The following is a 27515-nucleotide window of genomic DNA, read 5'->3' as shown; positions in this document are numbered from 1 at the left end:
ATCTGGATCGCAACACCCCCTTTTCAACAACTGTTAGAACAATCAGGAAGGATAGAGAAAAATTCAACAATGGGATCTACTCGACATTTATAGGGTATTCCACGCACAAAAAACTTTTTTTTTCAAGTAATCACAGAATATAAACAAAAATGGCCCATATCTGGGACCATTAAAATAAAAAATGCAACAAATTTAAAAGACTGGAAGTATATAGCATGTGTTCTCTGGCCACAATAGAATCAGAACTAAAACTAAATAATGGAATAACGGTTAAATTTCCAAACACCTGGAAACTGAACAAACTTGGAAATAATCCATAAGTCAAAGAAGATGTCTCAAGGGAAATTTGAAAAAAAAAAAAGTGAACTGGATTTTTTAAAAATACAATATACTGAGGAGCGCCTGGGTGGCTCAGTCATTAAGCGTCTGCCTTTGGCTCAGGGCGTGATCCCAGAGTCCTGGGATCGAGCCCCATCAGGCTCCTCTGCTATGAGCCTGCTTCTTCCTCTCCCACTCCCCCTGCTTGTGTTCCCTCTCTCGCTGACTGCCTCTCTCTGTCAAATAAATAATAAATAAAATCTTTAAAAAAATATATATACTGAAACTTGTGGGGTACAGCTAAAGCAATGTTGAAGGGGGAATTTATAGCACTAAAATGGTTTACAGTAGTCTCCCCTTATCCATGGGGAAATACGTTATAAAACCCCCATGGAAGTCTGAAACTTTGGAGAACACTGAATGCTATATATACTATGTTCCTGCCTATACATATACCGATGATAAAGTTTAATAAATTAGGCACAGTAAGAGATTAACAATAACTAATAATAAAATAGAACTATAACAATCAGCTGTAATGAAAGTTACATGAATAGTGATCTCTCTCAAAATGTCATTGTACTGTACTCACCCTTCTTGTGATGACAAATGATAAAATGCCTACATGATGAGATGAAGTGAGGTGAATGTAGAATTAAGGTAGAGTTAAGCTACTACTGACCTGACGATGTCAGGAGGATTACGTGGTTCGGGACCACAGCTGACTGTGGGTAACTGAAAGTGTGGAAAGTGAAACTGCAGATAAGGGGGGGGACTACTGTATTAGAAAAAAGAAAAAGTCTCAAATTAATAATGTAAGCTCCCATTTTAAAAACCTAGAAAAATAAGAGCAAAATAAACTCAAAACAACCAGATGAAAACAGGAGGAGAAATAAAACTGAAAACAGAAAAACCAACAAAAAGAGAACTGATTCTTTGAAAAGATTAATAGAATTGACAAGTCAAAAAAAGAGAAGGTACAAATTACTAGTATCAGGAATGAAACAGGATACAACTACAGGGGTGCCTGGGTGGCTCAGTCCTTAAGCGTCTGCCTTCGGCTCAGGGCGTGATCCCGGTGTTCTGGGATCGAGCCCCACATCAGGCTCCTCCGCTGGAAGCCTGCTTCTCCCTCTCCCACTCCCCCTGCTTGTGTTCCCTCTCTCACTGGCTGTCTCTCTCTCTCTGTCAAACAAGTAAAATCTTTAAAAAAAAAAAAAAGGATACAACTACAGACATTGTAAACATCAGCAAGATAAAGAAATGCTACAGATAATACTACACAAATAAATTTGACCACTTAAATGAAATGGAGCAATTCCCTGAGAAGCACAAACTACTACATTTCATCCAACATGAAACTGATAAAACACTCCTGAGAGGCACCTGGGTGGCTCAGTCACTAAGCATCTGCCTTCGGCTAAGGGCGTGATCCCAGTGTTCTGGGATCAAGCCCCACATCAGGATCCTCTGCTGGGAGCCTGCTTCTTCCTCTCCAACTCCCCCTGCTTGTGTTCCCTCTCTCGCTGGCTGTCTCTGTCAAATAAAAACAAAAAAAAAACAAAAAAACAAACAACAACAAAAAAACACTCCTGAAACTTTATTAAGAAAAATGAATTCATAATTTTAAAACACTCCAAAAATAAATCAAAAACTACAAAAATATTTAAAGAACAATTAATACCAGTTCTATATAATTTCTTCAGAAAACAGAGGAGAAGCACTGTCCAATTCATTTTATGAAGCTAGTACTACCTTGACACCAAAACCAGACAAAGGATCATGGACTTAAATGTAAAATAAAACTATAAAATTAACAACAACAACAAAAAAAAGCCATGTCCCAACAACACTGAGAAATCAGACAGGATATACCAATGTTCTCCTACACAGTCTCCTCCAATGAAACAGATAATGAAAGAAATCATGCAAAATGGCCCAGTTCAACCCATTAAGGCAAGTCCATGAGGATTTCTTCCATTGTAAGACAAGGATATATAGACATGTTACCAGAACAAATGAAGAATCGGGAAAATATCAAAAGTTTCAGACACATGCCATGAGACACACTGGATCGGGCACACTGAAAGGACCACAGGACAGAAAGAAAAATTCTGGATTGCTGCCAATTCCTGGGGAAAGTCATGACGAAAGAATGGCTATTTTAGGATTCTTCAAGGAGTAAATAGATTGCACATTGAAAAGTTGATTACTGGGGCTTCTGGGTGGCTCAGTCAGTTAAGTGTCTGCCTTCGGCTCAGGTCATGATCCCAGGATCCTGGAATCAAGTCCCACATCGGGCTCCTCGCTCAGCAGGGAGTCTGCTTCTCTCTCTGCCCCTCACCCCACTTGCGCTCTCTCTCTCTCTAATAAATAAAATCTTAAAAAAAAAAAAAAGGAAAAAGAAAAAGAAAAGAAAAGTTGATCACCACAGCTTGGGGCCAACTGACAAGTTCAGATGAACCATGACATATCATTCAATTTCCAAAAGGCCACGAATTTAAGTAACCCCTTCCTTACACTGAAATTAAGCAATGTGAGGTTCTCTTCGACAGTGGAATCTTTGTCCCTTCATCTTGTCATTATAATGTGCCTGTTTTCTTGTATCACCCTAGGCTCTATGCTCTGCTTTTTTTTATATCACTGAATATATAAAAATACTAATTGAAGACAGCAGAGTAGCTAAGTGCCTTTAAAGTTCTCTGGTTGTCTTTACTTTTCTCTCACGATAATGTCCTTTTTTACTCTGTTCACAAAAGTGTGACAGAGCCTGTCTTAAAGTTCATGGCATTCCTTTGTAGAAATGAAGTAGTTTCTGTCTTTAACCAGTGAAGATTTCAGACAGAAAACAAAAAGCATGGAAATACCAATTTACCATCTTCATTTTTTCAAACACATAATGTTTTCTTATTTCAGACCTTGTTTATGATTTGCCAAAAGCAATGGAAATAGACTGTTTCTCTCAATAAGCTAACATTTTGTTTCTTTTCATTTGTCTTAACCTAACTTGCAATCTGAACTAAAAAGGAAAGTAACTTTCCACAGGAAATAAATATTCTTTATGGTAGTTTACTCTCTATACTGTGTAATGGCCTGTGCTGTATAGAAGATAGTGTCTGGGAGGGAAAATTTCCCACCACTCCTCCTCGTTTTTTTGGTTGGTCTAATAACTAAAGGACAGATTTAAAAGAGAGAGAAAGAGGAAACCTGTGGACTCTCACGCTAGGCCCAGAGTTCTTACAGTGACAGCAAAAGCATGATCCATAAAAGAAAAAAAATTGGTAAAATGGACATTAGCAAAATTAAAAGCTTTTGCTTTGTGAAAGACTGTTAAATAGATGAAAAGACAAGCTTTCACTTGTCCCATTATATGTGGGAGAAAGGTTTACAAACTACATATCTGACAAGAACTCATATCTAAAATACATAAAGAACTCTTGAAAAATACTCCAATTAGAAAATGGGCATGAGACATGAGAACACTTTATCCAAAAGGAAAATAAAGATGGCAAATAAGCTCTTGAAAAGATGTTCAGTATCATTAGCCATTAAGGAAACACAAATTAAAACCACAATGAAGTATCACTACACAACTACTAGATTGGCAAGAAAAAAGAATGACAACGCCAAAGATTGGTGGGGACGCATGTGGATAAGCCCTACGTTACTAGCAGGAATGTAAAATGGTACAGCCACTCCGGAAAATAGTTAGTCAGTTTCTTAAAACATAAACATGCAACTATCTCCTGACTGAGATGACCCACCAACTGCATTCACAGGCATTCATCCCAGAGAAATAAAAATTTATGTTCACTCAAAATCCAGTTCACAAATGGTCATAGCAACTTTATTCATAATAACCAAAACCTGGAATCAATCCAGATGTCCATCAACCGGTACATGGTTAAATAAACTGTGGTCCACCCATATCAAGGAATACTGCTCAGCCCTAAAAAGGAAAAAAAAACCCAAACTACTGATATATATAACAATCTGGACAAATCACTAGAGAATTATGCTTGGTGAAAAAAGCCTGTCCCAGAAGGCTGCATACTATATGATTCAATTTATATAACATTCTTGAAAAGACAAAATTATGAAAATGGAGAACAGGTTAAGTGGCTGCCACCGACTGAGGAGGGGTTGGAGAGGGAAGGAAAGTGAGTGTGGCTAAAAGAAAACAACATGAGGGATAACCGGGATACATAAACGTTCAAAATCTTGACTTTTATCCATGTCTACCTCCTGCTCATGATATTGTACCAGTTTTGTTGGGTGTTGCCACTGGAAAAAACTGGGTAAAGAGTACAGGAATGTTTCTGTATTACTTCTTACAACTGTATATGAAGAATTTATTATTATCTCAAAATAAAAAGTTTAAAAAAATAAAATGAACATCTTTAAAAAGAAAGGCTGTTTACCTGGTAAACCTGCAACACCTGGTCTGTGCTCATCTACTACTATGTCCTCACTTCTACTTGTCATCCAAATCAAATTCCTTCTTTGCTCTTGGATTACTTCTTATTTTATCCAGCTAATACCACTCAAATGCAATTATTCTTGCTAAAGTCAATGATAATCTTCCAACTGCAAAACAAAATTGAAACTTGCTCGTTTTTTAATTTACCTAGCCTAGTGTTTGACACACTGATAATTAGTTTAGTCCCTTCCATGAAACCTCTGCTGGTCGTCCTTCCTCAGCTTTAGCACGCTCTCCACTGAGATGCCTGGCCGAACCTCCCTAGAGCATCCCACAGTGGTCTTCTGTGTTTACTTATTAACTTTATAGTACTGATTTCCTTTTTAATCTCCTCTAGCACAAGAAATATTCCTGGAAATCTGTGTCTTGTTGTATCTCTGTATCTTTGAGGCCTAGTGAGAATGAAGAGTTGATAATCAGTTGCATGACTGTTTATTAGACTGAAGCATAGTCAGTAATTTATTCAGGCTCTTTCAAATAAATGGAAGCAACTAACTCTTACACATTATGTCCTTTGAAACAAAACTCACCTTGAAACAATTTTAGGAAGCATTCTCCAGTAATTACACCAATTCCCTAATATGACTCGCAGGTTCCTCTGCCCCAATAAAACCATTTTAATTACTTATCTAAACATATTTATGATAGTTCCTTTTAGTTTCATACTAAACTTCAGAAGGGCAGGCAATTCTATGATTCATAAAGACTTAAGACACAGTTAAAGGTCTCTAGGAACTTTGTAAATACTGAGTCTTTAAAATGAACAGAAAATAAGACTTGAGAAAAATAACTGGCTTAGTTACCAGAGATCAAATTACTAAAAGGAAATACTGCAAATGCATCACCTTTTAAAATAATAAATACTGCATCCCAGTTCTGATAGCCTTCCAGACTAACCTTCGTCTTGTTGAACACTCTCCTTCTTCTTTGGCTACCCATCCAACATCAGCAAAAGACACCACTGCATCCTCTCTTGGATGGCTCGGGCTCCATTCTGTTGTAGGGCTGGTAAGCTGTAAGTTATAAGGAAAGTTCTTTGGCACCAAGATGTTAGAATAAAACTTACTTAATCACCTAAAGGAAAATCATCAGCTCTGGTGTTACAATCACATGGACAGTTTCTAACATTTACACTGAAGGTCCCTGCGAAAGGGACCATTAGTTATGTCACACTGTTGCCTAGTAATGTATGACAATCTCTGAATTATAATTTAACTTTATTCAATTTTTATTTTACAGGTCAAATGAGACTGGCTTTAAAAACTCTGTCAAATAACTAAATAAAATCTTTAAAAAATGTATTATTCCCATCCATTATTAAAAACAGAATAATTAATATTCCCATAACATTGTAATACGGAGATTCCAAATAGGTTACATGGAGATCCTTAAACAAAAAGGTTCCCAAATCCCATGGAAGCTCTCAGAATATTTAATGGGCTGTTTTGTAAAAGTGAAAGATCAAAAAGGTAAAACCTGAGTGGTACCTTCTCAAGGTACTCGAGTTTATGAAGATCAATCTACATGTAACTGTTCTAGAAAATAAAATCTTATCACAATACAGTTCTAGTGTGTAGGAAGTGAGGTATATTAAAACAAATAAAATTAAGTTTTGACCTCAAGACTTCTTCCTTTCCCACAGAAGTTACAAAATTGCAGTTTTCTTCCTAGAAATTTCTATTTATAAAAAGAAGCAAAATGATACTTTTCTAAAAATACTTAAAAATATAAAAGTTAACCCATTTTGTGGCAGCTTTTCAGAGTATTTTATAACATAATTAAAAACTAAACAATGTATCTCAATTTTACATATGTCATACTTCCCATATAAAACATGAAAGGTTGCTTTCTACATAAACTTCAAAAAAAAAAAAAAACACCAAAATTTTCCATGGATTTAGTTTATAATAAGAACTGATCATATGTAATCACTGAAATAATACCATGTCTAAAACATGTGCCCAATGAGATGAAAACATTAATGCTACTGTCAAAAACCAATTCCAGAACTGATCATATCTGTACCACTTCTAATGGACATCCTGCCCCACAAAACAAAGTCACCTTAGTATTTAAGTCATGTATTTACGTAACAGTACTTTATGCCATTAAAAAAAAAAAAAAAAACCTAAAAAGTCCCTGAGGAGACCAAACTCATCCAAAAGACAAAATAAAAGTGAAAAATAGTAATACTAATTTTTTTTTTAAAAGGCATTTCAGTTGCTGCTGAAACGTGCACTAAGTAACAAGCATGGAATGGGAAGGACAATTCACTTAGTAAAATACCAGCTAAGGTGACATCAGTGCAGGCAAGGGGGCTGATGGCATGGTATTGTTGGAAGTACAATCTAGATGCCACTACTGACATGCATGGATGACCGAGGGAAGTTTGAAAAAGACAAAGCCAACTTACTGAAAGTTCCAGCAAGGTCCTGTCCTACCATAGCTATTGTTAGTAGGGGGGAAAATACAATGAAGAGAACAGAAAAAAAATTTTTTTTTCAAAGTCAAGGGCATTTTAAAATTTTAAAGTAAAATTAGTGCTTACTGATTTGTAAGTATCCAAATTCCTTTCAGAAAGTATGAAAAACTTCTCATCCAGAGCAAAAATTCAGTAGTAGCATATTTTTACTGATTATAAGAAGTTTAATTCAACATCTGATACAATTATCCAGAATTCTATTTCAAGAATTTTACAACAGTAACTTTAGATAATTTTAAATATTTTGATAATGTAAAACTGTATCAAGAAAATTAATTTAATAAAATGCATGAAAGAAAAATACTAAGCTTGTATAAAAGTTGAAATATCTAGAATAAAATATTAGAAGAGCTTTGTCCTAATGTGACTTTTCATAAAATAAACACAGTTATTAGGAGCCATGATTCTCTCAGTTTCGTGCCAAAAAGGGTGTAATAGTAAACAGACTCAGTCTATTTTACCAGCATTTGTTTATAGCCCAATGCAGAACATGTATTCTTTGCAGCACAGCAAAACAATAATCTCTAGCTTTTACTTAGAGATTTAATTAGTTCTTTTTCTTCCAATTCCTACCATAGTAAGAAAAAATTGAAAGCGAATTTCTGTATTTTAATATAATGACATACAATAAGCCAAGCAGTGTATCTGTGTAGACAACACTAAATCCAGTATTCTAGCCAAGACTCAGCCACTCATGTTTCTGAGCAGTATGGTCACTTTTTAAAAACTGAGCATTTAGGGGCACCTGGGTAGCTCAGTCAGTTAAGCCTCTGACTCTTAATTTCAGCTCAAGTCATGGTATCAGGGTTGTGAGATCAAGCCCTGCATCAGGCTCGGTGCTGAGTGTCGAGCCTGCTTAAGATTTTCACTCTCCCTCTCTCACTGTCCCTCACCTCCCCCCATGCTCGCTCTCTCTCTCAAAAAATAAATAAAAACTGAGCATTTATTAAAGCTTTTTATTCATAATGCTTAGAACAGGGGAGAGTAGGAAGAGAAGGTGAAGAGGGAACAGAGTCAGAAGAGAGACCAGAAAGACAGAGGGAGGGAAACGTGTCTATCTGTCAAAATAACTCAAGAAGGTAAGTAACAGGATCCCCATGGAGAAACTAGTCTTTAAGAAGTCAATTACTGATTCACTTGGTTAAGCATCTGACTCTTGATTTCTGCTCAAGTCATGACATCAGGGTCATGAGACCAAGCCCCCTCTTGGGCTCTGCACTGAGCGTGGAACCTGCTTGGGATTCTCTCTCTTTCTCTCTTTCTCTCTCTCTCTCTCCCCCTCCCGCCCCCCTGCTCCTCCCCATCCCCCTCAAGTGTATGCAAGTGCTAACAAGAAAAAAGAAGTCATCAGTTACTGAGAATGAGTAAAACATCACAAACATTCATTATTATTTACAGAGTTAGGCTTCAAATCACTGAACCACATTACCAAATTTATAAAATGTTAACATTATATCTGAATTTCGTTATTCTTAACAGCCATTTTAGAGCTAAAAATAACCAAATGAACATCACATAGAGTTTGATATCACATGCTAGCATATTCCAGAATATCAAAGAGTAACTGAAAAAAATTGTTAAGTTTAAACAGTTATTTTTAGAATTAATCCAGATACTTAACCTTCAGATGCCTCAGACACCAAAGACCATACAAAATCCCACCACACTAGTTCTTGACAGGTCCTTCTCTTAGTTCTTCAAACAATAACTTCTATCTTGCCTTAGAAGCTCTGCACATATTCTCTCTTCCCCCAACTCCACCCCTCTCCCCAACTAAGTAGACTGGCTCTCTCTAATCTTTACCTGTCATTCCTCCAGATGGGCCTTCCCAGACAGGCCACCACTATTATCCCCCCCCAGGCTATACTACTTTTTTCCTTCACAGCATTGAATACAAATTGTAATTATATGCATATTAGAATATTTACTTATTAAGTATCTCTCCCACTGAATCATATCCCAATAAGGGTAGAGATAACATCTTTTTGGTCTATCCCTAATCAAAAGCCCCTAGAATAACGTACAGATTTCAAGTTTATTTGCTAAATAAAGATGGACTGTGACAAGTAGCTATTTTAGTTACAGATTTCATCATGGTATGTGAACTTAAGTAAGAATTTCATTCATTACCTATTTGGTTACAGAACATTCCCTCCACCACCAGTTCCAACAACTCCTAGCAATCTAAGAAAACAGGCTGGGGCAGGGTTTCCACAAGGGAAAAACAGTGGCCCAGGTTAATTTCCCCAGAGGTCTGCCAGTTACAAAGCTGAAGTCAAACTTTTATACCCCACTGCCAAGTGGCCCATCCCACTTTTTCTGGTAATATTCAAGATCACCTATTTTTTTTTTTTGGCCTAAAGTTTTTCAAAAGTAATAAGCTGCTTTTTGTTCCATTTTTTTCTTTAACTCATACAATTTAAAATTTATAAAAATGCATCCCCAAAGTACTTTTGTGATTACTTTTATAACTGTCAGTGGGTAATTACACGCTACTGCTTTAAGGAAAACTTTAGCAAAATACTAAAATACAATCTGTGCCTTAAGTCTTTAACCTCAGGTGCATAAGAAGCTCCTCGAGAGGTAAAAAAACAAATGTATGAAATTCGGTTTTAGTGAGTCCTGAGTGGGACCTGTATTTTTTAAAAGCTCTGTGTTTTCACAAGGAGGATGGACATATAAAAACTACCCAGCAAGACGGGGCCTGAGCATGTATATTTTATTTCTGAAAGTTCCTGGTGATTTAAATATGCATGCGGTGTTGAGAACCACAGCAAATTAAAACCTCTGCACCCCATTCCTCCCAATCTCCCAGCGCTCACTGGTTTGCAAGTTCCTCCATGATCTCAACTTTCTTTTGGTTTTGTGAAACTGGAATAAGTACCAGGAGAAAAACAAAAACCTACTCTCTCAGTTTGTCTTAACCTAGGTTCCTACCTCCAAGGGGGCTATAATATCCAAATACAAAAAATGCTTGTGGCCAGAAGTATGTAATTGCAACTCAAGGTTGAAATGCACATATCTAAAAGGTGTAAAAGGGCCAACGAAAGTTCATTTTTCTTCAATTAAAGTAAATCTGAAAGGTCTACTACATCAAAATAAAAAGATTCTGCACAGCAAAGGAAACAAACAAAACTAAAAGGCAACCTACTGAATGAGAGAAAATATTTGCAAATCACATGTTCAATAAAGGGTTAGTATCCAAAGTATATAAAGAATTGATACAACTCAAAACCCAAAAAACAAATAAATAATCTGATTAAAAATGGGCAGAAGACATGGACAGATAGTTCTCCAAAGAAGACATGCAAATAGCCAAGAGACACATGCAAAGATGCTCAACATCACTCATCATCAGGATAATGCAAATCAAGATTATAATGACATATCACCTCAGACCTGTCAGAATGGCTAAAACCAAAAACACAAGAAACAAGTGAGGGTAAGGATGTGGAGAAAAAGGAACGCTCCTGTACTGTTGGTGGGAATGCAAACTAGTGTAGGCACTCTGGAAAACAGTATGGAGGTTCTCTGAAAAGCTAAAAAATAGAACTACCCTACAATCCAGAAATCACACTACTGGGTATTTACCCCCCAAAAAATGCAAAATCATTAATTCAACAGCATACATGCACCCTGATGTTTTAGGCAGCATTATTTACAACAGCCAAATTATGGAAGCAGCCCAAGTGGCCACCAACAGATGAATAAAGAAGAGCGCGCGCGCGCGCACACACACACACACACACACACACACGAATATTACTCAACCATAAAAGAGTGAAATCTTGCCATCTGCAAAGACATGGATGGAGCTAGAGAGTAAGTACAATGCTAAGTGAAATAAGTCAGAGAAAGACAGATACAATATGATTTCTCTCGTGGAATTTAGGAAACAAAACAAACAAGTGAAGGGGAAAAAAAGAGACAAACCAAGAAATAGACTCTTAACTATAGAGAACAAACTGATGGGTACCAGAGAGGAGGCGGGAGGGGGCATGGGTGAAGTAGGTGATGGGGATTAAAGAGTACACTTACCATGATGAGCACTGAGTATTGTACAGAATTTTTGAATCACTATATTGTATACCTGAAACTAATATAACGCTGTATGTTAACTATACTGGAATTAAAATAAAAAATTTAATTAAAAAAAGTAAATATGAAGGGTCTAGAGATCCTATTTTGAGTATAAAGTGGCCAACTCATTTCTAGCACTCACAAAATGAAGTATGGGAAAAAGCTATGGGGCAAGTCTTTTTCAAATAACACAGCAAAGAACCACTGAGTGCTTTTACATGCTTTTTTTACACTTATAACCTTATTGCATTCCTAGCCCAATATTCACTGGGTCCATTAACTGGATGAAGGTGTAGATAAATATTTTGGTCTGTGTTCTGGTTTCTGATTCTATAAATCCAATTTGTAAAACCAGGGAGTTGAATTACTTGAATAGCAAGTAAGTTCATTTGCTATTCAACTGTAAGGTGGCAATAACAACAAAATCACCACCACTAGCACACTTCTACTGTACACTAATTATGTACCAGTTATTATACTCAGGGTTTAAAATGGATTATTTTGTGGGGTGCCTGGGTGGCTCAGTCGTTAAGTGTCTGCCTTCGGCTCAGGGCATTATCCTGGCGTTCTGGGATCGAGTCCCACATCAGGCTCCTCCACTGGGAGCCTGCTTCTCCCTCTCCCACTCCCCCTGCTTGTGTTCCCTCTTCTCACTGGCTGTCTCTCTCTGTCAAATAAGTAAATAAAATCTTAAAAAAAAAAAAAAAAGGATTATTTTGCCTAACCCTCACAACAGTAAGTAATGGGCCTATCATTTTGTCTCCAGATATATGGATCAGCTGATGATAGTGAAAAGATGGTGTGATCTAGAAGGAACCATACTGAAGCTTAAGATTTCAAAGGTAAAAACTGTTTTGAGGGTGACAGAGTCGAGGTGTTGCCTATGAGTGTGGGCAATAGAAAAGAAATAGAAGCGAAAGCCAACAGGAATAGAAGTAAAGAATATAAAATGCCAAGTTTCAGATAAATCCTCTAAAAGTCTGAAATTACAGAGAACACTGGAGGGACTGGTTTTGACTACCTAACTCTTGCTTCTGAAATCACCCAGGAATGCCCTATTTGCAAGTTCAAGCCATTTTGACTTTTGTCTCCTGAATATGGCCCCATAATGGTGTCTACTCTCCCTGGGTCCAGCTGTGGTTTCCCAGTTCCAGACTTTCCATACAATTGACTCATGTTAGACTCCTAGGTAGTCCAAATACATTCCATATCAATCAAATCCCTAAATGAGTCAGAAAAAATAGCAAAAACACATTTTTAACTTTATTACTCTAAATTGCATGTTTTTAAAAATTCCACATTTCTTACTTTTCTGAGAGGTGTAGTTAAAATACAACAGAAGATACAGCAAATTTAAAATATCTAACTAGCAGATAAACCATTCATTTTAATATTGATCTCGGGGATGCCTGAGTGGCTCAGTGGGTTGGGCATCTGCCTTCGGCTCCGGTCATGATCCCAGGGTCCTGGGATCAAGTCCCGCATTGGGCTCCCTACTCAGCAGGGAGCCTGCTTCACCCTCTGCCTGCCGCTCCCACTGCTTGTGCACACACACTCTCTCTCCAGCAAATAAATAAAAACATTTTTAAAAATATTGATTTTGAATTTGAAAAGACTCAGTATGTTATAAAATCACCTGGAAATAAAAATCTCACTATAAACAAATGTCTTCTATCTTCCACTATATTCTCAAGTAGGTCACCAATCTTTCTCTTACCTTATCCCTCTCTCCTATGTTTATCCATCTTTATTCAAACGCAGCTCCCTCACTAAATCTAATAGTCAATTCTGCTCATACCTTTTTAAGTGACTAATAACACAGAGAAAAATAATCTAAGAAAATGTACTTGGCTCTAGTATTTCATCCCACTGACTGTCAAGGGATATTTGGGTTGTTACTAAAAAATTCTAGATTATCTTCATGTCCTTCTATACATCTCTAACTATATGAACACAAATGCTCTGCCAAGTTGTCCTGCAACTAGGCTAAGCAGATACATAAATAGATGAAAAGAAAATTTTAACAGAACTGAGCAATCAGAAAAAAGTTAACAAGCCTTAGTTAACACAGTAGTTATTTGAAGGAAGCTGGCAAATGAAGCAATCAGCAATTTGTCTCTAATTGAACTCAATTCTCATGCTTGAGAGTTACCACCACAGATTTCTTCATTTTCATTATTTTTTTAAAGCCTATAGTTTGATAAAAAAATTACTTCTTGGAAACTTCCAATCTGTCACTTTCTAGATTGACGCATAGAGGTTTTGCCAGTCAATCTGCAAGCAGGATTATGAGCACAATAAGTAACAACCTTGTTAGTCAACCTGAACAAATGCTAATTTCAACCACTTACTTAGTAACAGATTTTTACCTCTATCTACCAGGAGTGCTGATTTATGAGTAAAACATACTATCAAATAAGCTTGCAGGGGTACTTCTGAGCTTTTGAATTACAAGTTAAATACATCTTCAACATTTCATATGCTAATCTCTTATTTAAAATTGGTATAGATATCTGAACTTTACATTCTTAAATGTTGAACTGAAAGATTCTGCAGTGTTACTGTTGTAGAGAATTACCGAAAAACAAGAACATGTCTAACACTATTACAACAATAAGGAACAAAGCCCAAATCCAGAAAATAACAATTTATCTCCAAGCAAAGAACAGAGTTGCTCCCAATTTGGTGCTATAAGAGAATCCTAAAACCTGTGCATTTTAAAGTATTCCCAAGTCAGGGTTTCACTATCACCTCATTCAGAGAACCATAACTACTTCTTTGTCTTGACACTGCCGTTGCCAAGGTAATGGTTCCTACAATTAATGCTAAGCTTTAAACCAAGGGTGGAGAAAGCAATTTAGGAGGCACCCACAGAGATACCTAAAAATAAACTAGGGGAACAGAATGGCTGTCCAAAGGGGAAGGTATAATAAAGAAAACAATGGTGGTACCTGAAGCTTCCTAAAGTAACGTAAGGCCACGTTCAAAGTCACCTGGGAATTAGCAACTGCTTGGCTTATTATATGCTTCTATAAAGATGTATTCTATGTATTCTTAAGAAGGATAAATGTCTTAAAGAGCATTAAAAAGCTTGAATAATCACTTCACAGAGGAAGTAAAATGAGAAAGACTTGACTGTAGTTTTATTGTCTTTTACTGACAGTAGCATCAATGAAAGGAAAGGTTCAAAAATATTTTAAAGCTGTCTTGCCTATTTCTGATGTATCTATTAACATAAAATTTCAAAATATATAAAATACAGTACCTGAAACTGAACTCTTGGGCACTGGATCAGAGATAAATTGGAACCAATTTTCCTTACAATACTTCGAGATGAACCATATGGCTTCCCAGACCAAAGTACCTGAGGAAGTAGGAAAAACCAAAAGTTTAATTACAAGAGTTATAAAGGTTTGTAGTTTATTACTACAAAACGCTGAACAAATAATTACACAACATGTTGACACGTTAATTACAGGATCAGAATGCTCTACATGTTATGGGGAAAAAGCTAATATTTCTCAATTAGAAGTTGAAGAATATATATAGCTGGTTATGATTAACACATTAAGTTTAATGTACGGCAGTATATAAAAAATAGAAGATTAATTTGTAATTGAACAATAATACATTTGGAGTAAAAAACTGCATTTTCATTAGGTTTTCATACTATTCTGCAAAGGAAACACTATTTTTACCTCCTCTGCCGTATTTTTAGTTTTAGAATTTTATATACACACGAATTTTTTTAAACTGTGAGCTACTTTTGTTATAATGGACTTTTCCAAACAAACCCAAATCAGTACAAAGTTCAGAATGTGAATTTGTACCATTCAGGGTGCTTCACTTTTTTTGCTACACAAGAACATCTGGTCAAGGGTAAGCATGGGCCAAAATCCAACAGCACTGCATCTTCTTGTGAGGCGTTGTCCTAGGGTAAAGGCATCTTTTCCTAATTTATACAAAGGTACTAAATGGGCTTGTAGTGACCCTAATTAGCAGAATTTCTCAGACAAAATCATAATACACACAGGACATTATGCTATGCTTTCCACAAAAACAAACCCCCAAAGCAAAAAGCAAACAAAAAAAAAAAACACGTAGAATGTTAAATCATTATAAAGTACCTTGAAACTTCTCCCCAAGAATATGATTTTTCCTTAAAGAGAAAAACTATCCATCTGTTTTGAGTGCTACACTTGAAAGCCTGGACAGAGAGGCAGAGAGGTGGTATGCTATGAAAAGCAATTTAAAAAGGAGAGAATAAGAATGATATGACCATTATACTTAATTCATTAAATTTTACATTCAATTATATCCAAAAAATAATTAAGTAATACCAAATCAGCTGGCACACATTCTGAGCAATAGACATTGACCCCTTTTTAAAGTTACTCCATGGCCATTCTAAAAAGAATGGAATTACCCTAACATATGCAGTATGAACAAAGAATAAATGTTATTGTAAACAGCAGTGGCTCCAACACATAACCCAAATTCAATGTTTAAATCGTTCTAAAAGCATGCACAACTTGTAAAATGAGCACAGAAGTAACCTGACTTCTTAGATTTTAGCAACCCAATCCATTTAGAGATAACAGCAGGACTCAAGTGAGGATCATGAGGATATGTATATAATACCTCTGGCATACACCTCAGCTTTTATATAACTCACCATTAATGTGTTCAAAGTTTCACTGACTATTACCGGGGAGAGTCAGAAAGCACTATAACCTACACTGACTACTACAGCCAATAAAAATTGCAACTCTTGCTTTAGAAATAAGAATTAAAAAAGATGGTACAGAGTGGAAAACAGGTTAGCAAAAAGAAGACACTGATTTTGAAATACGAATATGAAACAAAGAATATTAAGAGGCAAAGCTACAGTGAAGCTTCGAAGAGAATTACCTGTAATTCAGGAATGCAAATCATTCACACCAATGATCACAGGATTATCACATAACTAATGTTAAAAACACACGAGGCGGCACCTGGGTGGCTCAGTCGTTAAGCGTCTGCCTTAGGCTCAAGTCATGATCCCAGCATTCTGGGATCAAGCCCCACATTGGGCTCCCTGCTGAGCGGGAAGCCTGCTTCTCCCTCTCCCACTCCCCCTGCTTGTGTTCCCTCTCTGCTGCCTCTCTCTCTGTCAAATAAATAAATAAAATTGTAAAAACAAAAAAAAACAAAAAAAAAAAACACATGAGGACTGAAAGAAGAAAAACATCCGACTAGACAAAAATGGGAACCATCGCAGTTTTACAAATTCAACATAAGAGGCTCAGAAAAAATAAGAATATGGGCAAGTGGGGCGCCTGGGTGGCACAGCGGTTAAGCGTCTGCCTTCGGCTCAGGGCGTGATCCCAGCGTTGTGGGATCGAGCCCCACGTCAGGCTCCTCTGCTATGAGCCTGCTTCTTCCTCTCCCACTCCCCCTGCTTGTGTTCCCTCTCTCGCTGGCTGTCTCTATCTCTGTCAAATAAATAAATAAAATCTTTAAAAAAAAAAAAAGAATATGGGCAAGTAATTCTAAAACAGACAATATTTAAGCAAACTCTACCTTATACATGTTCATAGGTCTTAATCTTTTAAAAAGAAACCCAGAGGACAATAGCACCTATACCATTCCTTCTCCTCTTGAATCCTGTATTTAGTCACAGTCAAAACTCTGCTATGATGTAGGTGTAGTGGAACACCATGCATCACCATGCAATGTGACAATTAGAGAGTCTAAAGTGAATCTCCCATCCCTCCAGTATGCAAAGATCTTAACCGGAGATGAGGACAAAAAACTCACAAAGAAAAATTTGGAAAGGATTTGCCAAGGTCAGGAACTAACGTTTCTGCCAACTTTAGCATTCCTTGCTATGCATGCTTCAGGGCTAAGTTTCAACTATTATCTTCCCATCTGCTTAATATCAAAAGGAAAGAATACCAGGTGACTTCTACAAGAGAAAGTGACCAAAGATTTCAGCTTTTACTTTTAAGGACTAAGTAGGTAGACAATTATACAAAGTTTTAAAGGAATTATAAACAGATCGCTTTACGTGATTTTTTTCAAGTATATACAGCAGACTAACAATGTTCTTCTGTTACTTGTGAACTGCACAGCACTTAACACCAAGAAATCTCAAGAAAGGTCTATGTAAGCTAATGACTAGACAATTTAGAAAGAAGAGTCAGTCACAACCTTTACTTGACTATAAGAAAAAGTGAGGGTAAGGAGCAGCTAACTTCCAGGAACTCTAAAACTAGGTCCTACTTTATTTTTTCTATTCAGCCCTCATGGAGTGGGAGAAATTGTAAATGGCTGTGAAGAAATAATGAACAGATGGTACTGAAAAGTCACCATCTGTGCACTGGGAGACTGTAAGGCCCAAGTATATCTCCTATCCTAACTGGTGGCTGAACCATTGTCTTGTCAGTATACAGAAGAAGGGAAGACTTCCTCTAAAGATAAACTGTCATTAATATTTTTTTCAGATGTTAGAGGGAGGGCAGAGAGAAAACTGTCATTGTTAGACAATCGGATTTTGTTAAGAAATAATTCATTTCCACTACAAAATAATTAAGTAACTATTATTTAATTATTAAACAGAAAAACTCTGCTTTGCTTTATAATGACTGACTGACAAATGATCTAATAATGAATGTGTGCATGTGTGTTTGCATGTCTGTGTCTAGTAATGACAGTCCATAACATTTAGAAACAGTGTTTGAAAGTGATGACAGCAAGGAGGAGGATGACAACAAGAAAGCAATTTGTTCTTTTTTAACATTGTGAAATGCTATTGTAGAAGTGTTGAAGTGTGAGCCTGGAATCTGAAGCTATCATCTGTCTCATCATGATGACTATACTCAAGTTTCATGTGGTAATTCATCTGTTATAGACCAGTTTAATCTAAATTACTATTTCAGAGGTACCATTTAGCAGGAAAAAGTACAAATTTAATTCTAAATGAATATCTTTTTATCAAGCTATTTCATATTAATGCAAGGGTCTTTATTCTGGTCCACATATTCCTGAAATTACAGGCAAAATTCTGTGTTCATGCAATAGTTTTCTAGAAGAAAGTCCATACCATTAATCAAAATTTCAAGGAGTCTATTACACAACAAAAAAATCCTTAACTCCAAGGGAGCCAGGGGAAAATTCAAAGTGTGTGTTGGGGAGAGGGGGTAGAGATAGGAAGATGAAACTGTAACAATTTCAAAATCCCCAATTAAAGACAACACTTCCCCTCAGTTCTCTTCTTCCTTACTCTGAAACTCTTAGCCACATTGACATTCTTCCTCCAAAGCACAAAAGGAAAAAAAAGTTACAATTCTTACATATTACTGGAAATATATTACTAATACAAATAAGTTATTTGCTCTGACTGTCGTTATACCTGTAAAACAAAGTGCTGTTTTACTGAGCATACATAATTTAGGCAAAAGAACCGGATATAGTAAACCAATCAGTGACAGCTAATACAGCAGTGCCGACGCACAGTAAATACAAAGAGCTCATCATCAACAGCTGTTCTAATGGCAAAAACAAAACCCTAATCTCAAAGCTGCACTTTTTCTTTTTAAGCAGATAAAGCATCCTTTACAAGGATGAAGGCAATTTCTACTCGGACTACTTTCAAACATAGTCTCAAGTTCATTATCAAAGAATGAACGTACTTATTATCAAAGAATCAAAAATAAGTACTTATTACCGAAAGGGAGCTAAGAAGTTTCATTTTCATATGTCCATAAGTAAAATCTTGGTAGATTATACCTTTTTACACTTAGGCAGAACACTAAGACAGATCTTAGAAACCAAATAATTCCAAAGTATCAAATTGCTTTATGTTAAAAGAAAACGTATATCTATATAGATTTTCAGTTAACTGATTACAGTTGATAATTATATGAGGGAGCCGGGGTGGCTCAGTTGGGTAAGCTTCGGCCTTTGGCTCAGATCATGATCTCAGGGTCCTAGAATATGGGAGAGAGCCCACATTGGGGCTCTCTGCTCAGTGGGGAGCCTGCTTCTCCCTCTCCCTCTGCCTGACGCTCCCCCTGCTTGTGCTCTGTCAAATAAATAAAATCTTTGAAAAGGAATAAAAAAGTTGATGATTATGTTACATAAAAAACAAATCTTTTCAGTTGCTACTAATAGGAAGGCCTTAACTGTGATGACAATAGAGGGAGTAAGTTAATGCTCTGTTACCTGGTCCATTTTTTGATGAAAGGCATGCATTTTACCACTCAAAATGAACAAAGCTAATTTAAATGAACAAGCTAAATAAAGTGTGCTATCTGTTCCTGAAACAAAATTCTGCCCTTCGGTCTCAATGAGCATTAGTCACTTTCGCCTGACTTCGGGCGGGGATGGGGAAAATGACAGAGCAAAACCTTAGAAAAGTAACCATTACTGAATGCAGCTATACTACATACAAGCCACTGCACTAGGTGTTTCACAGTCACTTAATCCACAGGCTAACTCTGCAGGAGTTCTTCTTATCTATCATTTGTGGATGAGAAAGTAACTGAAAGAGACCAATTTCAGACCAGGAGTTGTCTGAATCCAGGATCTACGATCTTTTCACTAAATTATACTTCTTTTTCAATTATATTTTTTTAAAGTAATCTCTATGCCCAACATGGGGCTCAAACTCATGACCCTGAGATCAAGAACTGCATGCTCGTCTGACTGCGCCAGCCAGGCACCCCTCTCCTAAACTATATTTCTTACTAAAATTGGAAAGAAGTAAGAATCGTAAATTGCAAAGCTTGTCATTTTGGGAATTACAAATAACAAAAGCTTCCCATTTTTCTGGAAGCAACAGAAATTATTTTACTGTCCGTACTAAAATGTTAATCTACTCTATGTAGCCAAATGAAGGTAAATAACAAATGAGAAAGGTGGTATAAGCTGCACTAAGTGAAATTCAAAACATAGGAAAATGTAACTGAAAAAGATGAAAATACTATTAACTTCAGAAACCATTTTCTTATTGCTTATCTTCAAGCTAATTAATCTCAAAATTATGCAGCTATTAAAAAAGATAATTTTATTCGGTTCTTTGCTTTTTACCTCCAAAGAAAATAGATGTAACTTTGAGAGGCTGGGAGATTCAAAGTTTGACTTTCTCTTAACAAGACATGAAAAGACACAAAATAAAAACAAGAATAAAAGTAGTACTTTAAAAAGTATACCCATATTCAAAAAATATATATATACATATACACCGATATTCAAATTATGCAACCTGCCTGTATCTTTAATAAAATTGAATTCCACATTACTAATGCAAAATATTGAATGTGAAAATGAAAAACAAATATTCCACAAAACATGACTGGCACAACTGTTGCTCTAATAACTTTACACTGGATCTTAAAATTATATATCAGTAGAAAATACCTCAAATAATATCAATATCAGAACATCTTTGGCACAGAACATTATACTAATTTTTTCTTCATATCCATAGTTGTTATATTTTCAGAAGACATGACTTACCTTTTACCTTAAAAAGTTGTGACAAACCACGTTATAACAACATTCAATAAGATTCTACAACATTCAGAGTTGTCAAGTTCTAGTCAAACATATTTTATCCAATGATTTCTATATATATATTTCTTTCCTCACTACTATCAAACTCATTGCTTTTAAGAGTCACATGAATATTAGTACATTTTCAGCGTAACCCAAAACGTTACTCCCGTACTTAGGATGCCAGGTAAAGATTCACTTCTATGACTTAAATAAACATATTGAATTTAAAATGTTGGTCATATATAGATTCATTTCACTTTCTCAGGAAAAAAATTCTTAAAACATATACATGTCTGGATTTAAAAAATTAATTTGGAGCACTCACCGATTGCATGCTTACTCCAACCTGTTGAAAAACCATCCTAATTAGGCGCTTAATCCAGCCAAGCATTTAGATGGCAAAGTGTCTCCAAATTTGCATTTCAAGTACTTCAGGCATACATAGCAGCACATGATCCAATAAGCACACTAAAATTTTAAAATGCAAATACTAAAATGAAATAATTGTTATTTAGAATCTTTACTGTGTGCAACATGTCTCACAAAGTCTAGTCCAAAACATTTTAAAACTTTGTTTGTACTTAAGAGGAAACAACCTTCCTTGTGATCAGTTTTGAATAAACTAACAGTACAATATTTTTTTAAACTATTTTTTTCCGCCGGGGTTTTAGCTGGAAGCAGTAAAAACCCACTGTGACTCATTTAAATGAACATGTGTTTATGAAAAGATATCTAGCAGATAACAATCTTAAAAGCACCTGATGTGCAGGCTAAGGAAAGACATTCAAAATTGGGGCAGAACTGGTCCCGGGAAGACACCACTGCAACGGCTACTGCCACCCCTGACACAACAGCCTGCCAGTTCCCACTTTTCTGCCTCACTGGCTCCTAAGTTGCTGTCCATACTGGTGGCATTTGCTTGGCAAATCTACCTGCCCACAGTTACAAGCAGATTCTGACTCCCACCAAACATCATGAAGGAGTTCCAGAAATATGGAATAGGAATTCAAAAAAGAAAAGTCCTTCCACAATATTGGCACTATAACCCCGGCCTCTCACCTCCTTCCCCATCAATATACTACACATCTGATAAAATTAGACTGTTAACTCATCATACAGCATAACCCAGTTTACTGAAAGTGTTGGCCTCCAATGAAACAAGGAGTTTGAACAAAACTATGTCAATGTGCTGCTTCCCCATCAAGGCAGTCTTGATTAAAAACAAAACCGCTGGGGCATCTAGGTGGCTCAGTCGTTAAGTGTCTGCCTTTGGCTCAGGGCGTGATCCCGGCGTTATGGGATCGAGCCCCACATCAGGCTCCTCCGCTATGAGCCTGCTTCTTCCTCTCCCATTCCCTCTGCTTGTGTTCCCTCTCTCGCTGGCTGTCTCTATCTCTGTCAAATAAATAAAATCTTTAAAAAAAAAAAAAAACAACAGAAACAAAGTTGTCATTAAATTTAAAATGCCAAAAACTGGGGTGCCTGGGTGGCTCAGGTAGTTAAAGTGTCTGCCTTTGGCTCAGGTTCATGATCCCAGGGTATGGGGGTACAGAGAATGAGTGCCACACCTGCTTCTCCCTCTCCCTCTGCCTGCCACCCCTCCCCCACCTCTGGCTTGTGCTGTCAAATAAATAAAATCTTTAAAAATAAAAATTAAAAATTAAAATAAAATAAAATCCCAAAACTTTAAAAGCTACAACAATACACTGGAGCTTATTTTTATAAGGTCTTTGGGAACTATTCAAGGAAATGGCCATTTAATTATCTTTACAATATGAGAGAAGAGTATGACCATTTTATAGCAAGGGTGGAGGAGTCTAAAAGGATTAATAGAACGTTCTTATTCACTTGGCTAATTTTTTAGAATAAGATTTCCTGTTCTCAGAATACTAAAAGATTAGATAAACCTATCAATGGTATCCCAAATGACAATCTACATTCTAGTGCCAAACAATGATGCAAAAGAAAAATGGTCCTTATGGACCATGGAATTAAAAAGCAAAAACAAAAAACAAAAACCTTTTCAATTTAAAGTTACTATCCTTTGAGAATATATCCTTCTTACATTTTGGTGTAAAAGTACTTTTCTTTTAGGATATGGGGAAAGTAGATGGATGGTACATGATTTTTTATAAAGGTCCTTGTCACAATGAAAAGCTGTCAATCCTATGTCAACACCCTGCCCTACTTCCTGAAAATTAAAGCTTAAAATTCAAATCTAGTGACCACTGGTATACTTCAGTATGGCTGAGACTTTTAAGTCAGAACACTTTACCACATTATAAGACAATGATATAGTATTTGACCCTTCGGTACAATTTATTGGCAATTATTTAAAATTAATATTCTATATTGTTCATGCAAAATTAAGTACAGGGCTATATTCCCAGCACCTAGCACAAAAATCTAATACATAATAAGTCTCACATTTTTCAGTCCACAAATGATAAATCTCATGCTATACTGTATCTCTTAATTCCTTATATTACAAAGTCTAATAGCACAAACTTATTAAAACATGATGAAAATTCTTTCAAGTAAATGGGTTTTACATATGAAATTAAGTTTCTGACAGACATGTCTGTAACACTGTTAGAGGTCACCTTCTCTGAGTGATACACAAGAGGTTAGAGGTAGTCTTGTATGTCCATCTGAACTAAGAGTATACCATTTTCATGTGAGGATCTCTGAGATGTAACCCTACAATGAATGACATGTTAAATATATTCTTCTTGCAGTGTTTTTTTTCAATTTTTTTTAAAGATTTTATTTATTTGACAGAGACAGCCAGCGAGAGAGGGAACACAAGCAGGGGGAGTGGGAGAGGAAGAAGCAGGCTCCTAGCGGAGGAGCCGGATGTGGGACTTGATCCCAGAACGCTGGGATCACGCCCTGAGCCGAAGGCAGACGCTTAACGACTGTGCCATCCAGGGGCCCCAGTATTTTTATTTTAAGCATTCCCATGCAAATGAACTAAGTACTGTGGTATCAATTTTAAAACAATATTTTGAAAAGACTGTTCAAATATCTTAAGTGATCCGGAACATCAGAAGAAACAAACACACACATTACTTGGAACTCAGTAATATTTATCACTAAAAGTTCTGTCCTTGCGCCCACGAAAGTGATGAAAATTCACTATAAAGGTGATTGGTAAGTTGTGTAATTACTACTGTCCCCTACATATTAATGTGTATAAAAAATTTCCTTAGCAGCAAAACTCAGTAAATTACACCTTTGTAAAATAAAGACTTTTTAAAAGCTGAAAGGTATTTACTGAGCATTAGTGTAAAAAGAGAAAATTCAGAAGCAAACTAAATGTCCATCTATAGAAAAATAGTTAAAACAGATTCAATGTATCCATTCTAAGCTGATCGCTATAAAAACAAAAAGATACACAAGAAGTTTTGGGGCACCTGGGTGGATCAGTTAGTTGAGCACCTGCCCTCAGCTCGAGTCATGCATGATCCCAGGGTCCTGAGATTAAGCTCCGTGTCGGGCTCCCTGCCCAGTGGGGAATCTTGTTCTCTGCCCCTCTCCCCGCTTGTGCGTGCTCTCTCTCTCTCAAATAAATACATAAAATCTTTTAAAAAGTTTTTATAATAAGATACATGAACAAAGTTGCAAACTAACACGTGTGTGATTCCATTTGTGTGTGTGTGTGTGATTCCGTTTTTTAAAAAAATAAAGCAGAGGGGTGTCTGGCTGGATTAGTCAGTAGAGCATTTGACTCTTGATGTCAGGGTTGTAGATTCCAGCCCCATGGTGGGTATAGTAATTACTTAAAAATAAAATCTTAAAAAAAAAACAAAACCAAAAAACATAGAAATAGTGGACCAAATAGATACTAGTTTAAGTCAACTAAGTTTTAAAAAAATAATTTAACTTTAGCCCAAGCAAAAATGTCTATGTAATCATTGTTTATTATTTCAGGACATTTTTCCCAATTTACTTTTTAAAAACTTAACTATAGGTCACATTCCCTATCGGAGCCCAAACAGATTGGGATAAAGAGATATCTTGCCTTAAAAAAATATAAAGTTGATGCCAGCTCCACCTTTCCAGGAAAGCAGCCTACTCTATTGCAAGTCCACATTATATATAAAATCGATACTTACTAACATATAAGAATTCCATTTCAAAAAGTCACTAATCAAATTTCTTTCAGGTTAAAAAAAATCTTATCATAGTGCTTTGCATATTAATATATGCATCTATTAAAGAATGTATCATGATGCATTTTTTTTAAGTCATGGAGACTTAATTTAACTTTCCTATTTAAGTTCACATTTTAATCCACCACTAACTCACCAGTTGTAAAAATTAATGAAAAATTAAAACCAGTTGTATAAACTAATCTGTTAGATGGTAACAAATATTTATACAATTAATTTGTAATAATGAGTTGCAGATTGGCTAGCAACAACTGTGGTATCACAAATTAAGGGATTGTTTCAGAAGTGGCAAGTGCTGGTCCCTGAAACTACAGCCCTGGGTATTCTCCCAGCTGATACAAATATTTCATTTTATTATTCATTCTGCAGCATTTAAGTAATTAAGAAACTTATCTGCAACTTGTACATAACAAATGATTACTATCCCTAATGAATATAAAGTGCTTGCAAATCAAGAAGTAAAAGATCAGAAGCCCAACAGAAAAATAGAAAAAGACATAAGCAGGCATTTATAAGTGGAAATACAAATGGACAATAAACATGAAAAAATGTTTAATGATCTCACTAGTAATCAAATAAATGTTAATAAAACTGTCATCTCTTTTTCCCTATCAACTTGGCAAAGATAAAAAAGGGGACAACCCAGGATGCCTGGGTGGCTCAGTTGGTTAGGTGCCTGACTCTTAATTTAGGATCAGGTCATGATCTCAGGGTTGTGAGACTGAGCCCTGAGTCAAGTTCCGTGCTCAGCAGGAAATCTGCTTGAGATTCTTTCTCTCTCTCTTTCTCCCCATATACCCTCTCCTTGCACGTGCTCTTGTTCTAAAATAAACAAAAATAAATTCTTAGGAAAAGGGTGGGATGGGGTGCCTGGGTCTCAGTCAGTGAAGCATCTGCCTTCAGCTCAGGTCATGATCCCAGAGCCATGGGATCGAGGCCCATGTCAGGCTCTCTGCTCAGAGGGAAGCCTGCTTCTCCGCCTGCCTGCCGCTCCCCCTGCTTCTGCTCTGTCAAATAAACAAAATCTTTAAAAAAAAAAAAGGGGGGGGGACAACCCAGTATTGGTAGAGGCATGGCCCAGTATTTCTGATGGGCAACCTGGCAATATGTAAATACTAGCAATTTCACCTCTAGAAATTTGCCCCACAGAAAATAATTTGACACCGACAAAAACCTGAATAGAAAAGCTGTCCTCTTAAGTATTTGGAAAAGAAATCAAAACATCTAAGAAAAGAGACTTGTTTAAATACACAAAGGTATGTCATACATACCTTGAAAGACTAAGCAGACATTAAAAGATGAATTTTAAGTCCTGTGAGCTGGACTCTGGCAACAGGAGGCTCCTCATCCTATCCCACCCTAGGAAGATGCATTTCAATTGCCCTCCCCCCTCCCAGAAGTTGTCCTAAAGACAAAGCCTTGAGATAGTGATGTGATGTTGAGACCATCTAGGGATTATATGTGACTGAACCCAGTTAAGGCCCCTATATGAAATTTTCAAGATTTGGCAGACAGGTGTGGAGATCTACTGCCTTGAGGCTTCCTTCTCAAGACAAGCCTAGTAAATTCTCTTGCTCATTAAACCTACTACCTACCAATCTGCAGGGCTTGCCTGTTTCTTCAGTCTCTCTTTGACCTCCAAGTACCATGGCTGGTTTCAGATTACAACCAGGAAGCTCCCAAGGAGCTTATGAACCAAGAGCCACAAAATAGTCCATTTAAAATTTATTTCCAACTCCTTTCAAATGTAAAAACCACTCTTAGCTCAAATACAAAAACAGACCTCAGACCAGTATAGGCTATCGGGCAAGTTTGCCACCCTCTTGTCTAGGACTTACACTAAAACATCATCAGTGGTTTATCCTTACCTGGTGGGATTATCGTGGCATTTTATATTGTTTAAACTATGTAATGTATATCAATGGTATACAACATACAAAAGAATAGCTGAATAGCTGACAGTAGTTAACATTTTTCAAAGAGTGCCGATACAATAATATTCACCATGAAAACTGCCCAAGGAGGAGGAAGATCAAGATGGCAAACCAGGAGGATCCTGAGCTTACCTCCTCCCATAGACACACCCTGGCAACCAGTACAGAGCAACTCTCTTGGAAAGCAACCTAAAGACTAGAACACCTCTTCCACAGCTAAAGATATAAAGCAAAAGCAACACAGAGAAGGGTAGGAGGGGCACAGATGTGGTCTTGTCAGGAACCACCCCCCTATCACGGTGACCCACAGGCAGGAGATATAGCACAGGTGCAAAGGTAATCCCTGAGAAGCAAAGAGTTCAAGCCACATATTGGGCAGCCCTGCCCTAGGAACCGGCATTATGAAGATAAGCCCCCATAACACCTGGCTTTGAAAATCACCAGGCTTACCTCCAGGAGAGATGGAGGTCTACAAGAAACCCAGACCCTGCTCTTAAAGGGCCTAA

The 27515-nt window shown here is 36.7% G+C and overlaps 1 protein-coding gene across 1 annotated transcript in view; it reads right to left on the bottom strand.

Moving 5' to 3' along the window:
• The window catches only part of MTFR1 (mitochondrial fission regulator 1), a 51564-nt gene that overhangs the window by 12504 nt on the left and 11545 nt on the right, over positions 1 to 27515 (bottom strand). Inside the window, exons 2-4 of the mRNA XM_034668505.1 lie at positions 21226 to 21368; positions 14626 to 14724; positions 5696 to 5811 (exon numbers count right to left, since the gene is read on the bottom strand). Coding sequence (XP_034524396.1) covers positions 5696 to 5811; positions 14626 to 14724; positions 21226 to 21291 — 281 coding nt within the window. The 5' untranslated portion in view covers positions 21292 to 21368. The remainder of the gene's footprint in view (positions 1 to 5695; positions 5812 to 14625; positions 14725 to 21225; positions 21369 to 27515) is intronic.

This window comes from Ailuropoda melanoleuca, chromosome 9 (assembly GCF_002007445.2).
Source record: "Ailuropoda melanoleuca isolate Jingjing chromosome 9, ASM200744v2, whole genome shotgun sequence".
NCBI classification, from domain to species: Eukaryota; Metazoa; Chordata; class Mammalia; order Carnivora; family Ursidae; genus Ailuropoda; species Ailuropoda melanoleuca.
The sequence above is the reverse complement of the archived record's forward strand: the minus strand, read 5'-3'. Positions and strand labels throughout refer to the sequence as shown.